The sequence below is a fragment of the Hippichthys cyanospilos genome, chromosome 14 (genome assembly GCF_059441005.1).
Source record: "Hippichthys cyanospilos isolate Australia breed blue-spotted pipefish chromosome 14, RoL_Hcya_1.0, whole genome shotgun sequence".
Taxonomy (NCBI): domain Eukaryota; kingdom Metazoa; phylum Chordata; class Actinopteri; order Syngnathiformes; family Syngnathidae; genus Hippichthys; species Hippichthys cyanospilos.
The window spans coordinates 3575668-3589879 of record NC_142382.1 but is presented as its reverse complement, the minus strand read 5'-3'; the positions used below and the strand labels follow the sequence as shown (position 1 = coordinate 3589879).

General features: G+C 40.4%; 1 protein-coding gene across 2 annotated transcripts; it reads right to left on the bottom strand.

Moving 5' to 3' along the window:
* Nucleotides 1-242: 242 nt before the first annotated feature.
* Nucleotides 243-11803, bottom strand: gng2 (guanine nucleotide binding protein (G protein), gamma 2). Of its 2 annotated transcripts, XM_088433725.1 has the most exons (5): nt 11636-11803; nt 9942-10023; nt 5546-5615; nt 2283-2378; nt 243-1091 (listed from the first exon to the last, which is right to left on the bottom strand). In XM_088433725.1, the coding sequence occupies exons 4-5, from the start codon at nt 2367-2369 to the stop codon at nt 963-965; spliced, it is 216 nt and encodes a 71-aa protein (XP_088289851.1). In that variant the 5' UTR covers nt 2370-2378; nt 5546-5615; nt 9942-10023; nt 11636-11803; the 3' UTR covers nt 243-962. The 2 variants fall into 2 exon arrangements, with proteins under 2 accessions (XP_088289851.1, XP_088289850.1); XM_088433724.1 differs by lacking the exons at nt 5546-5615; nt 9942-10023; nt 11636-11803 and adding an exon at nt 3800-3941.
* Between the last annotated feature and the right edge of the window lie 2409 nt (nt 11804-14212).

The window sequence follows — 14212 nt, the reverse complement described above, 5'->3', positions numbered from 1 at the left end:
TGTTTACTATTTTTTTTTGCATTAATTTTAGCATTTTTATGTAAATACCTTTTTAAAGTTGCAATTTCGATGTATATGTAATTGTGTATTTTATAAATTGCTACTTGGTCATTTTGGTGTTTGTATTTTGACAATTGTGATTTATTCAATTGTTTTTATATAAGAAAAAATGTTGTATTAGTAATAGTTTTTTTTACATAGCAATTTCCAGGGGACCCAAAGAATTTTAGAGACCACCAAAGTTTACAGCACATCACAGTTTTACTCGCGTATCGCTTTGTTTTTGTACAAAGAGTAGAAAGAAGGTTTGCGTGACGGGGAAATAAGACAAACTTGTTCACATTGTCATTAAACAGAACGTCCCTTAGACGTATTATTAGTTTTTTTGTTTGTTTGTTTCTGATAATATTACTCAGCACTGTTATGTCGAGGAAAAAAAAAAAATCACACCATCGAGTGTTCCAAAAACATCCCACTGAAAAGCTGTCACTAAATTTAAGGATGTTTAAAAAAATAAAAAATAAAAGAAATCACATAGTTATAGAAAGATATATCCAGGTAAGAGGAACCACTTAAATCATAGTTTCAACCGCCAGGTGGCGCCTAGCGGAGGGAGAGAGGTTTGCAGTCCTACAGTGCGAGCACACGCACGCACGCACACACACACACACTCATACACACGCGCACGCCTCTAAACAAACAAACAAAAAAAAAACACAAAAAGTTAACTAGTTTTGTACACGTCACAGCCTGAAGAGTCGTCCATCTTCACTCGGTTAGCATCAAAGCACTGAACCTCAACATGCTTCACCCCTGGAAAAAAAAAAGCCACCACAAACCCTTTGACACTCGCCATCCACGGATGGGATTCCGAATACTTTCCACGTCCCCCCTGCCACAACGTCCGCGTTCAAAGCTTTTCCAGCGCATGGCGTCGGTGGCGTCGCCATTTTTTTTTTTTTTTACAAGATGGTGCAGAAGAATTTCTTCTCCCGGAAAGGGTTTTCGGAGGCGGGAACCGGAGAGAGCAACGGGTCCTCTTTGGCGTGCGCTTCGCAGTAGGACATCAAGTCCGCTGCTGCTTTTGACACCTAAAATCGTAAAGGGACAAAAAACTAAATGTTAGGTAAAACGTAAAATCCTTCATTGAAATGTGGGGTTTAAAATTATTGTGAAACTATTTCATATTTACATATATATTTTGTAAGTTTTTGAAGCCCCTCACTATACAGCAGCGCCTACACAATGTACTGCAATAACACTCCCATGCCCGGTCCTCACGTGGAATCGAAAGCGCTCTAACAGCCTGTTAATACTCGGTCTTGTTCAGCCCCCAAAATGAATTTAAACTTTTGTTTAAAATTAAACCACCGCTCGACAAAGTCATGGCATTATATGAGGGCGTTTCGGCAAAAACTCTTCGTCACTCTTGCGCTTTTGGTTGTGAGTGAGAGAGGTGTGCGGAGAGATACATGTGGGGGAGGGGGTGGGGTGCGAGCGGATGCATGAGGGAAAACTTGCATTGTAGAGAATGGCCGGAGGTGTCTTGTAAAACAAAACAAAGTTTGTCCCCAAAAAGTGACACATGCCTGTTAAGCCTCGGTACGAATGTAAGGAGATCACTGGGCATGGGAAAGAAAGTTAGGCAAGATTTTACTAAACATGTTTCATACGCTTTATTTATGTAGATTCAATATCCATGGGAAAAATACTTTGCAAAAATATCTAATCAAGGGTTTTTTCCAGTTTCTATCAACCATGATAAACAACGGAAGACTTTAGCTCTAATTCTAGTATGAACCACTAGATGGCGGCATACTCGTTTAGTTGGGGATGGTGTATTTAGAAACAAAGTAGAACGAAACAGGAAGTACTGTGTTACAGCCCAGTCGTATTTTGGGTGAAAATTTCATCTGCTGTCATCCTGCTTTTTATGCCAACGGAAAGCAAAAAAGACAGGAAAATATATTTATTTGTTATAATTGTATTTTTGTAGTATTAAAAAAATATATACTACTGTACATGGTATACATGTAAAACTAGAGAAAAGCAAATGCAAAACCTTAAACTAAAATGTACAAATTTGATCAATGAATACATTAACATTTTAATGCAAATTATTTTATATTAATCATTTATCTTTTTTATGAAATGAATGTAAAAAAAAAATAGACAAATAAGAGTCCATTTTGTTGGTGAGAAAAAATCTCACTTCAACTGGTCATCTCACTTGTCACTTGTTGCTAGGCAGAATTCCTCACTCGCCGGCTTCGCGGGCTCACCTTTATCCTGTCGATGTTGGCCTCCATCTTGAGCTGCTCCACCAGCTTCCTGGCTTGCGCGATGCTGGCCGTGTTATTGCTCGCCATGGGCCCGGTCTGCACGCACGGAACAACAACGTGGTCACGTCACGCCGCCGTCGTACGCCGCACGGTACACACCCACTCCCGCTGTATGATCGCACGCATGCGGCCATTTTATTTATGGCCTCAGTTGCTAGGCAGCTGGTGGGAGGCGGGTTGAGGACCGGGGGGGGGGGGGGGGGGGGGGGGGGGGGGGGGGGGCACCGCTTTGTCCACTGCTCCATTTCACTTCGATCATCGCATTGGAAGTAACGCCGGCCCGCTTATTTTATAAACGGATCAATAAACACTCCATGCAGCAATAGTCGCTTAATAATGAATTACTTATATATTCGCACCGGCCTTTTTAGAAAATCCTTCCTTTCAAAAGACTTAGGTAGAGATATCTTTTTTTTTTAAATATAATAATTGGTAATGTATTAATTACTGACACATTTGCTAAAGCATTGATTCATGTAAATCCACAATAAATAAATTAATTAATCATTTATTTTAAAAAACTCAATGAAACATTGATTTATTTCTTTTTCACATGTAATTACTTAATGAAAAAATTACTTAACTAATGAAACGTTTAATGAAATGTTCAATTAAATAATAATTATGTTATTTTTTTTAACTTTGGCACGTTTGGTTCTCGATACAACACAGAATCATGAAATAATTAAATATACAAATTATATATATAATATTCTGTTGATTATTTTGTCGATTACTTGAGGAATCAAACTTTTTGTACAGCTTTGGTTTCTAAGGTTTACTCAAAAACAGGACACAATTTAACATAGCATAATATGCAAATATTCATTTTTGCATATCATTCATTTCATTTTTTTAAAATATGAAATCCAAATTAGGTAGATAGTATGATAAATATAATAGTGAAAATATTATTAATATATATAAAGGATAAAGCAGTAAACTATCTTAGGAAAACAATAACAAAGGTCAAGATGAGGAAAAAAAAAAGCAGCACGTCAAAAACGTATTTTTTAAAAACTGCTTCTGGTAGTTAAAGCAAAAAGCACCTCATACATTTTTTGTGAAATACTGTATTCAGTAAAAATAATTAAAAAAAATATCGATGTTATGGATAATTAAACCCGTGATTGTTTCTGATTTACGGCAGAACCGGAAGTCATGTCTTTTAAAAAAAAAACGGCATATTCGTGCCACTTTTTCCCTTCAATCTGCGCATATGCAGAAAGATAGGCGTGTTCGAAAAAAAAAACGTGATAACGACGATTTTTTTTCTACGCCTTCAAACCATTTGCTTCAAACCATTTGAGCGTGACGTAATCCCCCCCCCCCCCCCCCCCCCCTAAATAAAATGTTCTTCGCATTCGTGATCCCACAGGCTCTCATTTGTAACGTCTGGGATGATGTTATCATTTTAAGATGACTCAACAAGTTGGTGAAACGTCGCCGTCACTTGCCTTCTCCTTGTACACTTTGCTTTTTGCATGATCGGTGTCGCCCCAAGTGAAACCGAACCAGCTCCATATGATGGACGCGTAAGTCCTCTTGGTGGCCAACTCGCGTCCAACTTCCTCCGCCATGCTTCACGTTTGTTTATTTGTAGTTTTGGGGGAAACCACCGCGCTTAGCAGGGGGGGGGGGATTGCGTGATACGGTTGATGAAACGTCATATAGATGACGTCACTTTCTAGTGGCAGCAGATGCGTGGCTGTTCTTCAGTCCGTGACAAAAAAACGAGCTGACGGTCAAAATGTGCTGAAACGCGCAGATATAGAAAGACGGTTTCATATCGTCATATCGCCCAATATCGCCCACCCCTACGTGGACGACTACATCAACTTAATTAATTCACGGACCTGGCTAATTTGAATTTTGAACCAAAAGACATATGTTTTATGTTTTATTTTAAAGAATTCAAACCGTTAAATTGAACTTTCTTTGACAAACACTCAGTTTTTGCTTCAAATTTGCATATATAACAGATCAAAATGTAATGAATATGCCACACTTCTCTGCATGGTAAATTTCAGTTTCATATCTATATGTTTATTCATGCTTCGTTACGTACGAATTCATGATCGATTTTTGCCAATTGCGCGAGGACGCCTTTGCGACCGTCGAATGAAAATGGGGTCGACCTCCCGAGCTTGATTGACGAGTCATCTTTCGTATCGAGGTCATTGTTTCACGACTCCGGAGAGACATAGAAAACGGGCCAGAGGATCGTTAGCGCCTTGCGCTTTCGGGTTTCTGGGGTGTCGACGCAAATTGAGGACGTTGTTAGCGTATAAAATGACACGTGTGAAGATGATGCTAAAAACAATATCCCCACCAGATAAAAAAAAAAAAAATGACTCTTCGGTAATTTACTTTATTCACTGCCAAAGATGTTTTTATGGTTTTTTTTTTTTAGAAGTATAGAATTCAAGAATTAAATTCCAGTTTTTGTGTGCGTGTGTGTGCATTAGAATGATGCTAACACACCCGCTTTCCTTCTTTACATTTGAATTTATTTATTAATTAAAGTATATAATTAAAGTGAGAAACAATTTTGTTTTATTAATGTGAGTATTGTCGACATTTTACTGCTGTAACTTTACCTTAGCTGTATCTTTTTTTCAGCTTACTATATTTTATATTATTACTATTTGTTTAATCAACATTTCTGTGATCTGTTTATTTTTCATTATAATATTGGTATTCTTTATTCTGTTAAATATATGTCCATATTTAATATTTTTTTAGAAAATTTTCTTGAATTCCTTTTATTTTATTATATTATTTATTTATTTTTGTTATTTAATATTAAGTAAACAGTGGCTCTATAGCTGGTTACTTGATTGCTAAAATAATTATTGAATAGCTGGCAAATCGATTTCTTTTCGATTAATCAATTAATTTTGCCATTCCTGCTTTTCAGACGGGCTTTTTAAGATATTTTCTTGAGACGTTCCCACCAAATTTCACTACAGCTGTTTTTGAGGGCTTCATTTCAAACAAAATGCTCTAACATTCATGTTGCGCATGTTCATTTGTGATTTCAGGGCAAAGAGACATATGAGATGACAATGCGTGTGTGCTAGCAATTAAAGATCACGGGACACGATAAAAGGACAAAATGGACAACATGGTGAATTCGCGGTCAGCTGCTTCAAGGCAGGCGCCGCGCGGCCATTCGTTGACAAAAAGGGGCCGGTCTTTACCTTATCCGCTCACGCTGCCGCACTTCCTCTCAGTGTCTGCAGCTCAAGTCAGAGTTGAACTTGACCCACTCTGCATGGAAAAAAAAACATGAAATCGTGTGACTGCAGACTATAGCTCCAGCATGTCGTGTTTATCGTGACAGGATGCAGCGAAAACTGACGGACTGTCTGTCACTCTGTCACTTCTGTTTGTGCTGCCTTTCAGAGTCATGGTTTCATGAACCAAAATGCATACTGTGCACAATCTAAGTAAGTCTCCCGAAAACAAAGAACCTGTCACTGCTAGTTGAGCATTTTGCAGAGTTTAAGCATCTTCCAGGGAACTCCCTCTCCATATCGCCAACAAATTTGAACCAATTTATTATTTGGGGCCCACGCGCTTTATGTTGCCCACCCCTGGTTTGAGTGTTCATCGTCCATTTCCCTTTGCCGTCATTGTCCGCGGACACGTGACACTCGCTGTCTGATGCTTCTGATAAATGGACCAATTACTCCGCATGAGCAGATCTGCAGAGGAAGGGAATTCCGACTGTCGTAAATCCCGCACTGATGCGGCGTGGCAGAAAAGCATCCATTAGCAAAAAAAAAAAAAAAAGAGAGAAAGAAAAACCTCGCTTGCCAGCAAAATAAACTTTCTTCAGTGAGCAAACACAAACTCACGTACACTTTGGCGTTGTAAGGAGACGTGTAAAATGAGGGATTTAGCATCTTTCTGTAGTTCATGCCCAATGTTGACGCAGCAAACACAAACAGGAGATGAACGCCAGCGGTCATGTGACTATTTGTGCTCCTAGGCATCCGCCTGCCGTACGTTAACCCTACTGGGAGCAGCTGCGTAAAAAATGACAAAAGTAAACTGCTTTGACTTGCTTTTGGAAAAACAGTATATTAAAAGGAAATACATATATATATATATATATATATATATATATATATATATATATATATATATATATATATATATATATATATATATATATATATATATATATATATATATATATATATATATATATATATATATATTTATGGTTTCCGCTGATAAATAAAAAGAGGGGACTCGACAGTATGCTTTCAGAGCGGTAGGAGATCTGTAACTGCAAATACATCACTCTCCGTTCTCCTCGTGAGCAACAAGAATCTAAAGTCTCTTGTCTTCCTTCCTTGTGTCTTTATTTAATGTTCTAGGTCGCCTGAATCTGACAGCAGTCGACAGCACGTGGCGGTGCCCAGTAAAATGTCAGTTTCCTTCTCTCTTATAGGGAATAAACTCTTGGTGTTTGTTATCATACTAAAGAAACAGCAGATTTCCTATTATGGGATGTTCTCGGGGTTAAGGAATAGGAGCACATGTTGCGTGGGTCAGCGTCACTCACACACGTTTCCACGTATCAGCGCCACAGGAGACTTCCGCCGAGGAAAATGTAATTGCGGGCCCCATCGAGACTGACAATCTGTTACTCTGATATGTACTACTCTGCGCCCCCCCCCCCCCCCCCCCCCGCCAACCCTATCTTCCTTCTCAAGCTAATTAGCTTGACTATTTTTTTCTGCTGCGTCAAAGAGAAGCAAAGACCATCGGGCAGGCAGGGAGCGTCCTCTCGTTGCGAAGCCCGGGGTGCGGCATCACAGCGTGGTAATTAAACATGTGTCCCCGGTCCTGCCATCTGGACCCCGGAGGAAGAGTGATTAAGCTACCAGGGTCTACAGAGACCACCCCCTCCCTCCCTCGACATCCCAACACCTTGCCACAAAAGTGGCATGACAAAGATCACTATATGAGTTTTTCCCATTCAAAGGTGTGAAGCTTAAGTCAACTTTCGTTCAAAGAAAAACGGCTTCACCTAAATAGATAAACCAACGATTCAACGCCGAGCGTTTGTCAGACTTCCTCGTAATGCTGCCACCTGCAGGACTGAGGGATCACAGTCTCATTAACCCTTGTGCACACACTTTGCAAACTATACACATTGCATTTTTTTCTAATTTTGTAAATGCTTTCAAAGGCGTAGTAATTAAAGTTATTTCTGAATATTTTTTATCTTCAAAGACTCTAATTATTCAGTTGCATCAGTTTTATCCATACAAACTGTATGTGGGTTCAATTTATTATTATTATAAGGATCATTGATATACGACGGGTTTACGAATTGTCACAATGCCACAACGAACTATTACTGAACTAACGATCACTATTTTTAAAGCAGATTCTGTAAAGCTGATGATTTTTTCGGGGCCCTTCGGGACAAACGAGGGAAGATATTTAAAGGACTTAGCGTGTCATCATAACGCTACATTAGCTCGCGGGCTCGCTTTCCACGCATCATTTGTTCCCATCACCCGAGAGGCTTCCACCTTTGAGGTCCCGTGAAATCGTCTGTCCTCCATAAAGCGGGAAGTCATTCCGCTGAACTAACTGACCGAGCAACAAACGCCGATCGTGTTGGCACGTGGCCCGGGAAATGAAAAACGGCTGGGTAAAAATACCCTAAAGTAAAACAGGGTTCCACGCTTTCCTCCGCCACCCGTCATCTTTCCATTAGCCCGGACATCTGCACCATTTGCCCATCCTGGATTATATACACTGTGGTGTATCTTGGGGGTTAATCTAGGCCCCAGAAGGATGGGTGGGGTGTGCAGAGGGGGGGGGGTGCTAGGAAGGCAGTGGCCCAGGAAATGATGCATCTCCCGGGAGTGGAGAAAGCAGCGGGAAGAAGGCTTATTGCTCCAGGGAGCGCAACTGTGCTCTCTTATGTTTAGCAGATCAAACGACGACGTCCCGCTACGTCTTCTCCATTGGATTCAAGCGGCCGCAAACAATCGAGAACAATGCTACGAGCGTGAAACGTTCATAGAAAAACTCAAAACTCATTCGAAATCAAAAGCGTAATTTTACGTTTTAAAGAGTGCAGACATTTAATCCATGTATATATATATTTTTTTTCAAAATATTCTGAACTACAGTATTTGGCTGAAAAAGTCTTTAAAATTGCTGGTTAATTATAGACAAAATATTAACATTTTACAGCAAAAAATGGCTAAATAATTATCCAATTGAATGCCACAATTAAACAGCTAGCACCTATCTGTTTAACCCCTGCGGGAAATTTTGACTCAACTCGGGCTTTTTGATGTGTGATATCAAAGGAAAAGCATCCAAAAAAACACTAGGAGGCTAAAATATTGCACAGATTGTCAAAAAAATGACGACTTTCAAAATGCCACACTGCCATCCTTTCTACAGTAAATGTTTGCAAACATGAGGTCGAGAATGACACCCCATAGGTGTCAAATTTAGCCCATGTCAGGCTCATTTACTGCCATATATGTATGGATAGGGCTGATGATAAAGGGCTGGGGGTTGGAAGTAAAAATATTTATATTTGATGACATCGTGACCCTTTCAAAGTCCGCCCAAATTGGGTGATAAGGCCAGGCTAGTGAGATCCAGGGGTTGAACATGTCTCATAAACCACACGTTCAGAATTCTGATAACCTCAGCTTATTTTTAAATCGTCAACTCTTAAAATGATGAATTAATAAAATAAAATTAATTAATTGTTAGTGGAATAGAAACAATACACAAGAGCAGCAGCTTCAGAGCACTGCAATTTTTAGGGGTACTTTTATGTTTTCGAGGTGGAATTACAGCTCCGGAAAGTTTGGGCCATGTAAGAAGACCCTCTTGTGGTTCCGGGTTAGGATGTAGAAGTTGAAACTGTGCGGCTGCGAGTGCAGTGGAGATAAACACATGTCTTCTCTGGAACCAATCAGCCGGCCAAGAATAACAGTGTCAGACTGCTGGGCTGTTAACAATATGACAAACATCCGGCCTTGTTTAGATTGTGCTGAGAGTGCAGGGGGGGGAGCTTTGCTGAGGGATCTTTCTTTCAAGTTTTAACAGATAGGATGGACTAGAACAGCGGAGACTCCTGTTCGTGCTATGACTACAAAGCAGAAAAAAAAAAAAGATCGCGGCGTATTAATTGCGCAAGGAGTTGGCTTCACGGGACTGTTTTGTAATCTATTCACCCAAGACTTGGAATGTAAAGAGTTGAGTCTAGAAAATTTAACACTTAAGAGCCAAGGACTCGGCTGAGTTTTGAAGACACAAATTCGTGGATTTACTCTGGAGAACAATCGATCAACGGACTTGCTTTGAAGAGATTCTAGCTCTTTTTGCAGGCTTGACTTCATAGAATCTGAAGTGATCTTTTTGTCCGAAAATCTCACAATTACCTGGTTACTAGCTGCAAGAAACGCAAAAGACTCATAGATGGATTCAAACACAAGAACACAAGCCTGTCTCTGACTCAAAAGAGGTAAAATACAGTTCCAGGATGACTCATCGAGATCTAGACCTTAAAAACCAAAAGATCTCTGAAGTGGACCTTACCTTGACAACACCACGTGAAACTGTCCCAGAAACTCGAAGAAACATCCAAGATTTTTATCTGTTGACGCCTCTGGATCTTGTCCTGGGAAAGTAAAACATCTGAGATAACAAGGACCAAACCAGGACAATTCACCTTCAGACTGTTGCAGAGCTAAGAACTTGACTGCTTCGACTTTCAAGGAAATATCCAGAAGAAAACTGAAGACATGGCTGGTTTGTTTGAACGTTTGTTTAAAGGACATTGAAAGACTCTAGTTAGGATCAAGTGTTGGACATGAATCTGAACTTAGTCAAAAGTCTGGTCGTCACATTCTGAGCTTGGTTTCAAATACTGTAAAACCTCATCACACCGGTTAGCAGACTTAAAACCGATAGCTCCCTCAGAACATCAGAAACTTTGAAATGACATAGGGACTAGCAAGAAACATTCAGTCTTTTTGGTGATGTGGAATTCACAGACATCTTGACGTTGACAGTCAAAAGAAGACTTTAGACTTTCCTACAGGTTTGACTACCTCTAAAACCCTAGCAAACAGTTGATATTTTTGTCTCCAAGCACAACTAGGGCCTGGTGACTAGCTACTTTTACGGCCTTGGTTCCACCAAGTTTCATTTGTGGGTCTTATCTTGAACCGGAGGCATGAGGTTCTCAGTTTATGGACTCGGTTTTGAAATAAAACCTCATAGCACACTTAAAACCAATGGCTGAATCAGACCGTCGGAATCTTTGAGATGCTATGGGGATTAGCAAGAAACATTCAGTCAGACATGGACTTCCCAGACATCTTGACTTTGACAGTAAGAAGAAGACTTTAGACTTTTCTACAGGTTTGACTACCTGTAAAACCTGAGTAAACATTTGATGTTTTTGTCTCTAAGGACAACTAAGATTTGGTTGGGTTAGACCTTGTGCCACAAGATCAGTTAGTAGCCCCACTTCCATTTGGACTTATCTAGGTAATGTAGGTCTTAGGATTCTGAATTCTGGCCTGCTGCGCGGCCAAGCTTATCCAACGCAAAAATCAACACTTGTCAGGAGCAAACAAGTGTAACGAGGTCGGAGCCTTTAGCTCAACGTCAGCCTTCCGAGCCTGCTGGCCCGGAGGCCGTTTACAGACCCCGACAAACCCGCTTTTTCTGTTTAAACTCGGGATCGCGCAAACAAACCACCATCCCAGCCTGAGGGATCGTCAAGTCCCTTAACGATTCCAACGCCATCCTGGTGTTGTTTGTGGCTCCGATGTTTTGCAACACTTGTTAACCTCTGGCGTTTTGTCTCGGTGGCATCTCACTGGCCTTGAGACGCTAAATGCTATACGGGTCCGGATACGCTACACAAAGACCCGGGAGAGATTTAGCCAAAGCACGACAGTGCCTTTGTGCTGCGTTCAATTTACTTGTGTATGCTTGATGAAAAAGCGGACCCTCCCCCCCCCCCCATCCCCCTTTCTCCTCTGACCACGACATGACGCTCGAGGAAGGAAAACGTTCGGATATGATCCCAGCTTTACCCCCGCCCGCTTCAACCCCCCCCCCCCCCCCGCCTCTTGAATTTCATCCAGCAGAGAATATTTGTTTCCGATAGTGAAAAACGTGGGGGGGATTCCCGATGTAAACCCACCAGTAGCATCACGGTCATCAATCAGGCGAGAGCACACCGTGGTACGCCAGGATAGCCGTTTTTATAAACGTACCTTTTTATCAGCGCGTTTACCCGACGTGAAGGCAAAACAAACGCAGTCCGGTGGAGACGAGCTTACATCCACGCTGTCCTGTTCTTCCCTGCTCTCCCTGGCTGAGATCCTCCCTGCCTCCCTCTCCTCGCCTCCTGCTCCCACAGTCTCCACCCTCCAGCCAGGCTGCAAGAAGATACCCCCCACCCCCCCTCTATTCCTTTCCTCTCTGCTCTCTCTCTCCGTCTGCTATCATCGGCACGCTCTGTCCATCCCGAGATCGGTCATGTCAACAAAATGTTAGCCCCCCCTTTGTGCAGCGATATAAAAATCGGAGCAAGTTGGAAGTAGTGTTTGGAATCATAGTTTGAGATAGATTCATGAGATTTTTTTTTTCTTTTTTGGAGGGGTTGCATTCATGATTGTGGTTTTTCGCAATTTGTAGCAAAGCTCTGCTATATGCTTTGAGCTGAACAAAATGTGTGCTAGCTTCCCACTGTTGAATGCTAGCTAGCGGGACTGGCTAACGATCCTGATTTTCCAAGGAAGCAGGTGAAATGCATTATTATGTCACTAGTTCTTAGAAACTAAAATGTAAACCGATGCGTCAGAAGTTCTTGGACAATCTTGCAGTACACGATCTTGAGCAAGGTCTTCTTTTCGCCCGAATCCCAAATCATAACCCGAAGCTACGTACAATCCAAGAAGAATTCCAGTGATCTAGAGACAATATTTTCTTCTTAAAGGTCTGAACTCATGTTCAGCGTCAATCAAAAAGATCGGAAACAAGGGGAAAGTACTACGGCCCTAAAATGGTCTTCTTTAGGTACTGCTTGGATTTAAAAAATAAATAAATAAATAAATAAATAAATAAATGAAAAAAAAATATATATATATATATATATATATATATATATATATATATATATATATGGCAACATCATAATAAACATACAGTATGATGCATTCGGATTCAAACATTTCAAACTCAGACAGGAAAAAAAAGACTAATGATAAGTGTAATCATAATAAAAACTCATATCATATTGTTTAATAAATTATTATTTAGGAGGAAAATGTTATTTGGAGGCTTATCCTAATTTTTCAAGACGTTTTGGATGAAAAATTACTAATGTAGTCAATTATACACAGATTTACATGATTTGTATCCTGCGCTCTACATTCTGTGACACTGTATCTAAAATGTATGCCACATTGGCCTCTCTCTCCTCCGGCGCCGTGCGCAGCTGTACACGAAATCAGTCAAGCTCCATCCAGGGCTGTCGCCATGGCAACACAAAGAGGGAAATCCATTCTCTGAATCTCCCGGAGTCGTCACCGACGACAACGCAGCCCCCCCCCCCCGACCTTCTCTTTTGTCTACTCGAATTAGCTAGGGCTGGTTTTGTGATGTTTTCACATTCAAAGCCAGGCTTTCTTATCCCCATCAAATGTAATTAGTTCATTACGATTGGACTGTTTAATGCGCGTGTGTGTGGTGTGTGTATGTTGTATTAGGTGACTGTGCGATTGTGCAGCATGGCTAAATCCCATGAGGCATTGGGGCAGGGCAGCAGCTGCCTGCATGGATGGATGGCATGGGGGGATGTTGGGGGGGTCGCAGATGGTCACATATAACGAATGATGCAATCCAAGCACCCCCCCATCATGTAAACATTCACGTGTAAACAATGCGTCACAATGGCACCTTGACAACTAAGAGTTCTTCGATACACAGTATATATATATATATATATATATATATATATATATATATATATATATATATATATATATATATATATATATTGAGACACAAATAATGGGGCAGCACAAGTTGACAGAAATTATGCAAATACTCACAGGTAGATATTCTTTACTCTCTGTGAAGAATTTATGGATCTGAAAAGTTGTGGCATGCAGTCGTCCGGAAGTGATCTGAAGCCAAAACTCTGACAAAAAAATATTAGATTTTTAGATAGATGGTAGATTTGCAGTTGATATACCAAGCAGTTTACCTTGATAAATAAATGATCTCAGAAGTAAATCGAGATAAAAGCTCCCAGGTCCGCAGTAAAGTTCCACACCTTATTAAACATGGATTAGCGACATATCATAGAAAGAATCATCTTATTATTCTAAACACCGGCTTGCATTGGCTAAGATAAAGATGATCCTTAGGTAATAAAACATAATCATAATCAGATTATATGTCCATTAACAAATCTCTGGAGTCGAGGATATTCTACTACTAGTGACACAATGGCTCCCTCTAGTGGTCAATGGGAAGAATGTTACAATGGGTTCTCTTCTTTCATACAGTACCTTGAAGTAGTCTCGTGTCAAAACCGTAGCAAGTGCTACTAGTTTTTTTTTTTTTTTTTTATCGAATGAAAATGTTACGGCAGGAATATGACAACACTGCCATCTGCTGGACCAGATAATTAAACACATAGGAGGACACGTGAAAGGGCAGCAGAAATGTACATACACAAAAAAAACCACTTTTGACCATCATTTATTTTGAACTACTATAAAACAAAAACGCAGTCGTGTGGGTGGGATTTTTTTTAAGGTAAAATCAACGTTTATGTCAAT

Coding starts and splice junctions, on each gene's coding strand:
- gng2 (XM_088433724.1), bottom strand. CDS start 3,922: ATGGCGGAGGAAGTTGGACGCGAGTTGGCCACCAAGAGGACTTACGCG. Junction 2,379..3,799: donor GCAAAGTGTACAAGGAGAAG/GCAAGTGACGGC, acceptor CCGTGCGTGCAG/ACCGGGCCCATGGCGAGCAA. Junction 1,092..2,282: donor CCAACATCGACAGGATAAAG/GTGAGCCCGCGA, acceptor TTACGATTTTAG/GTGTCAAAAGCAGCAGCGGA.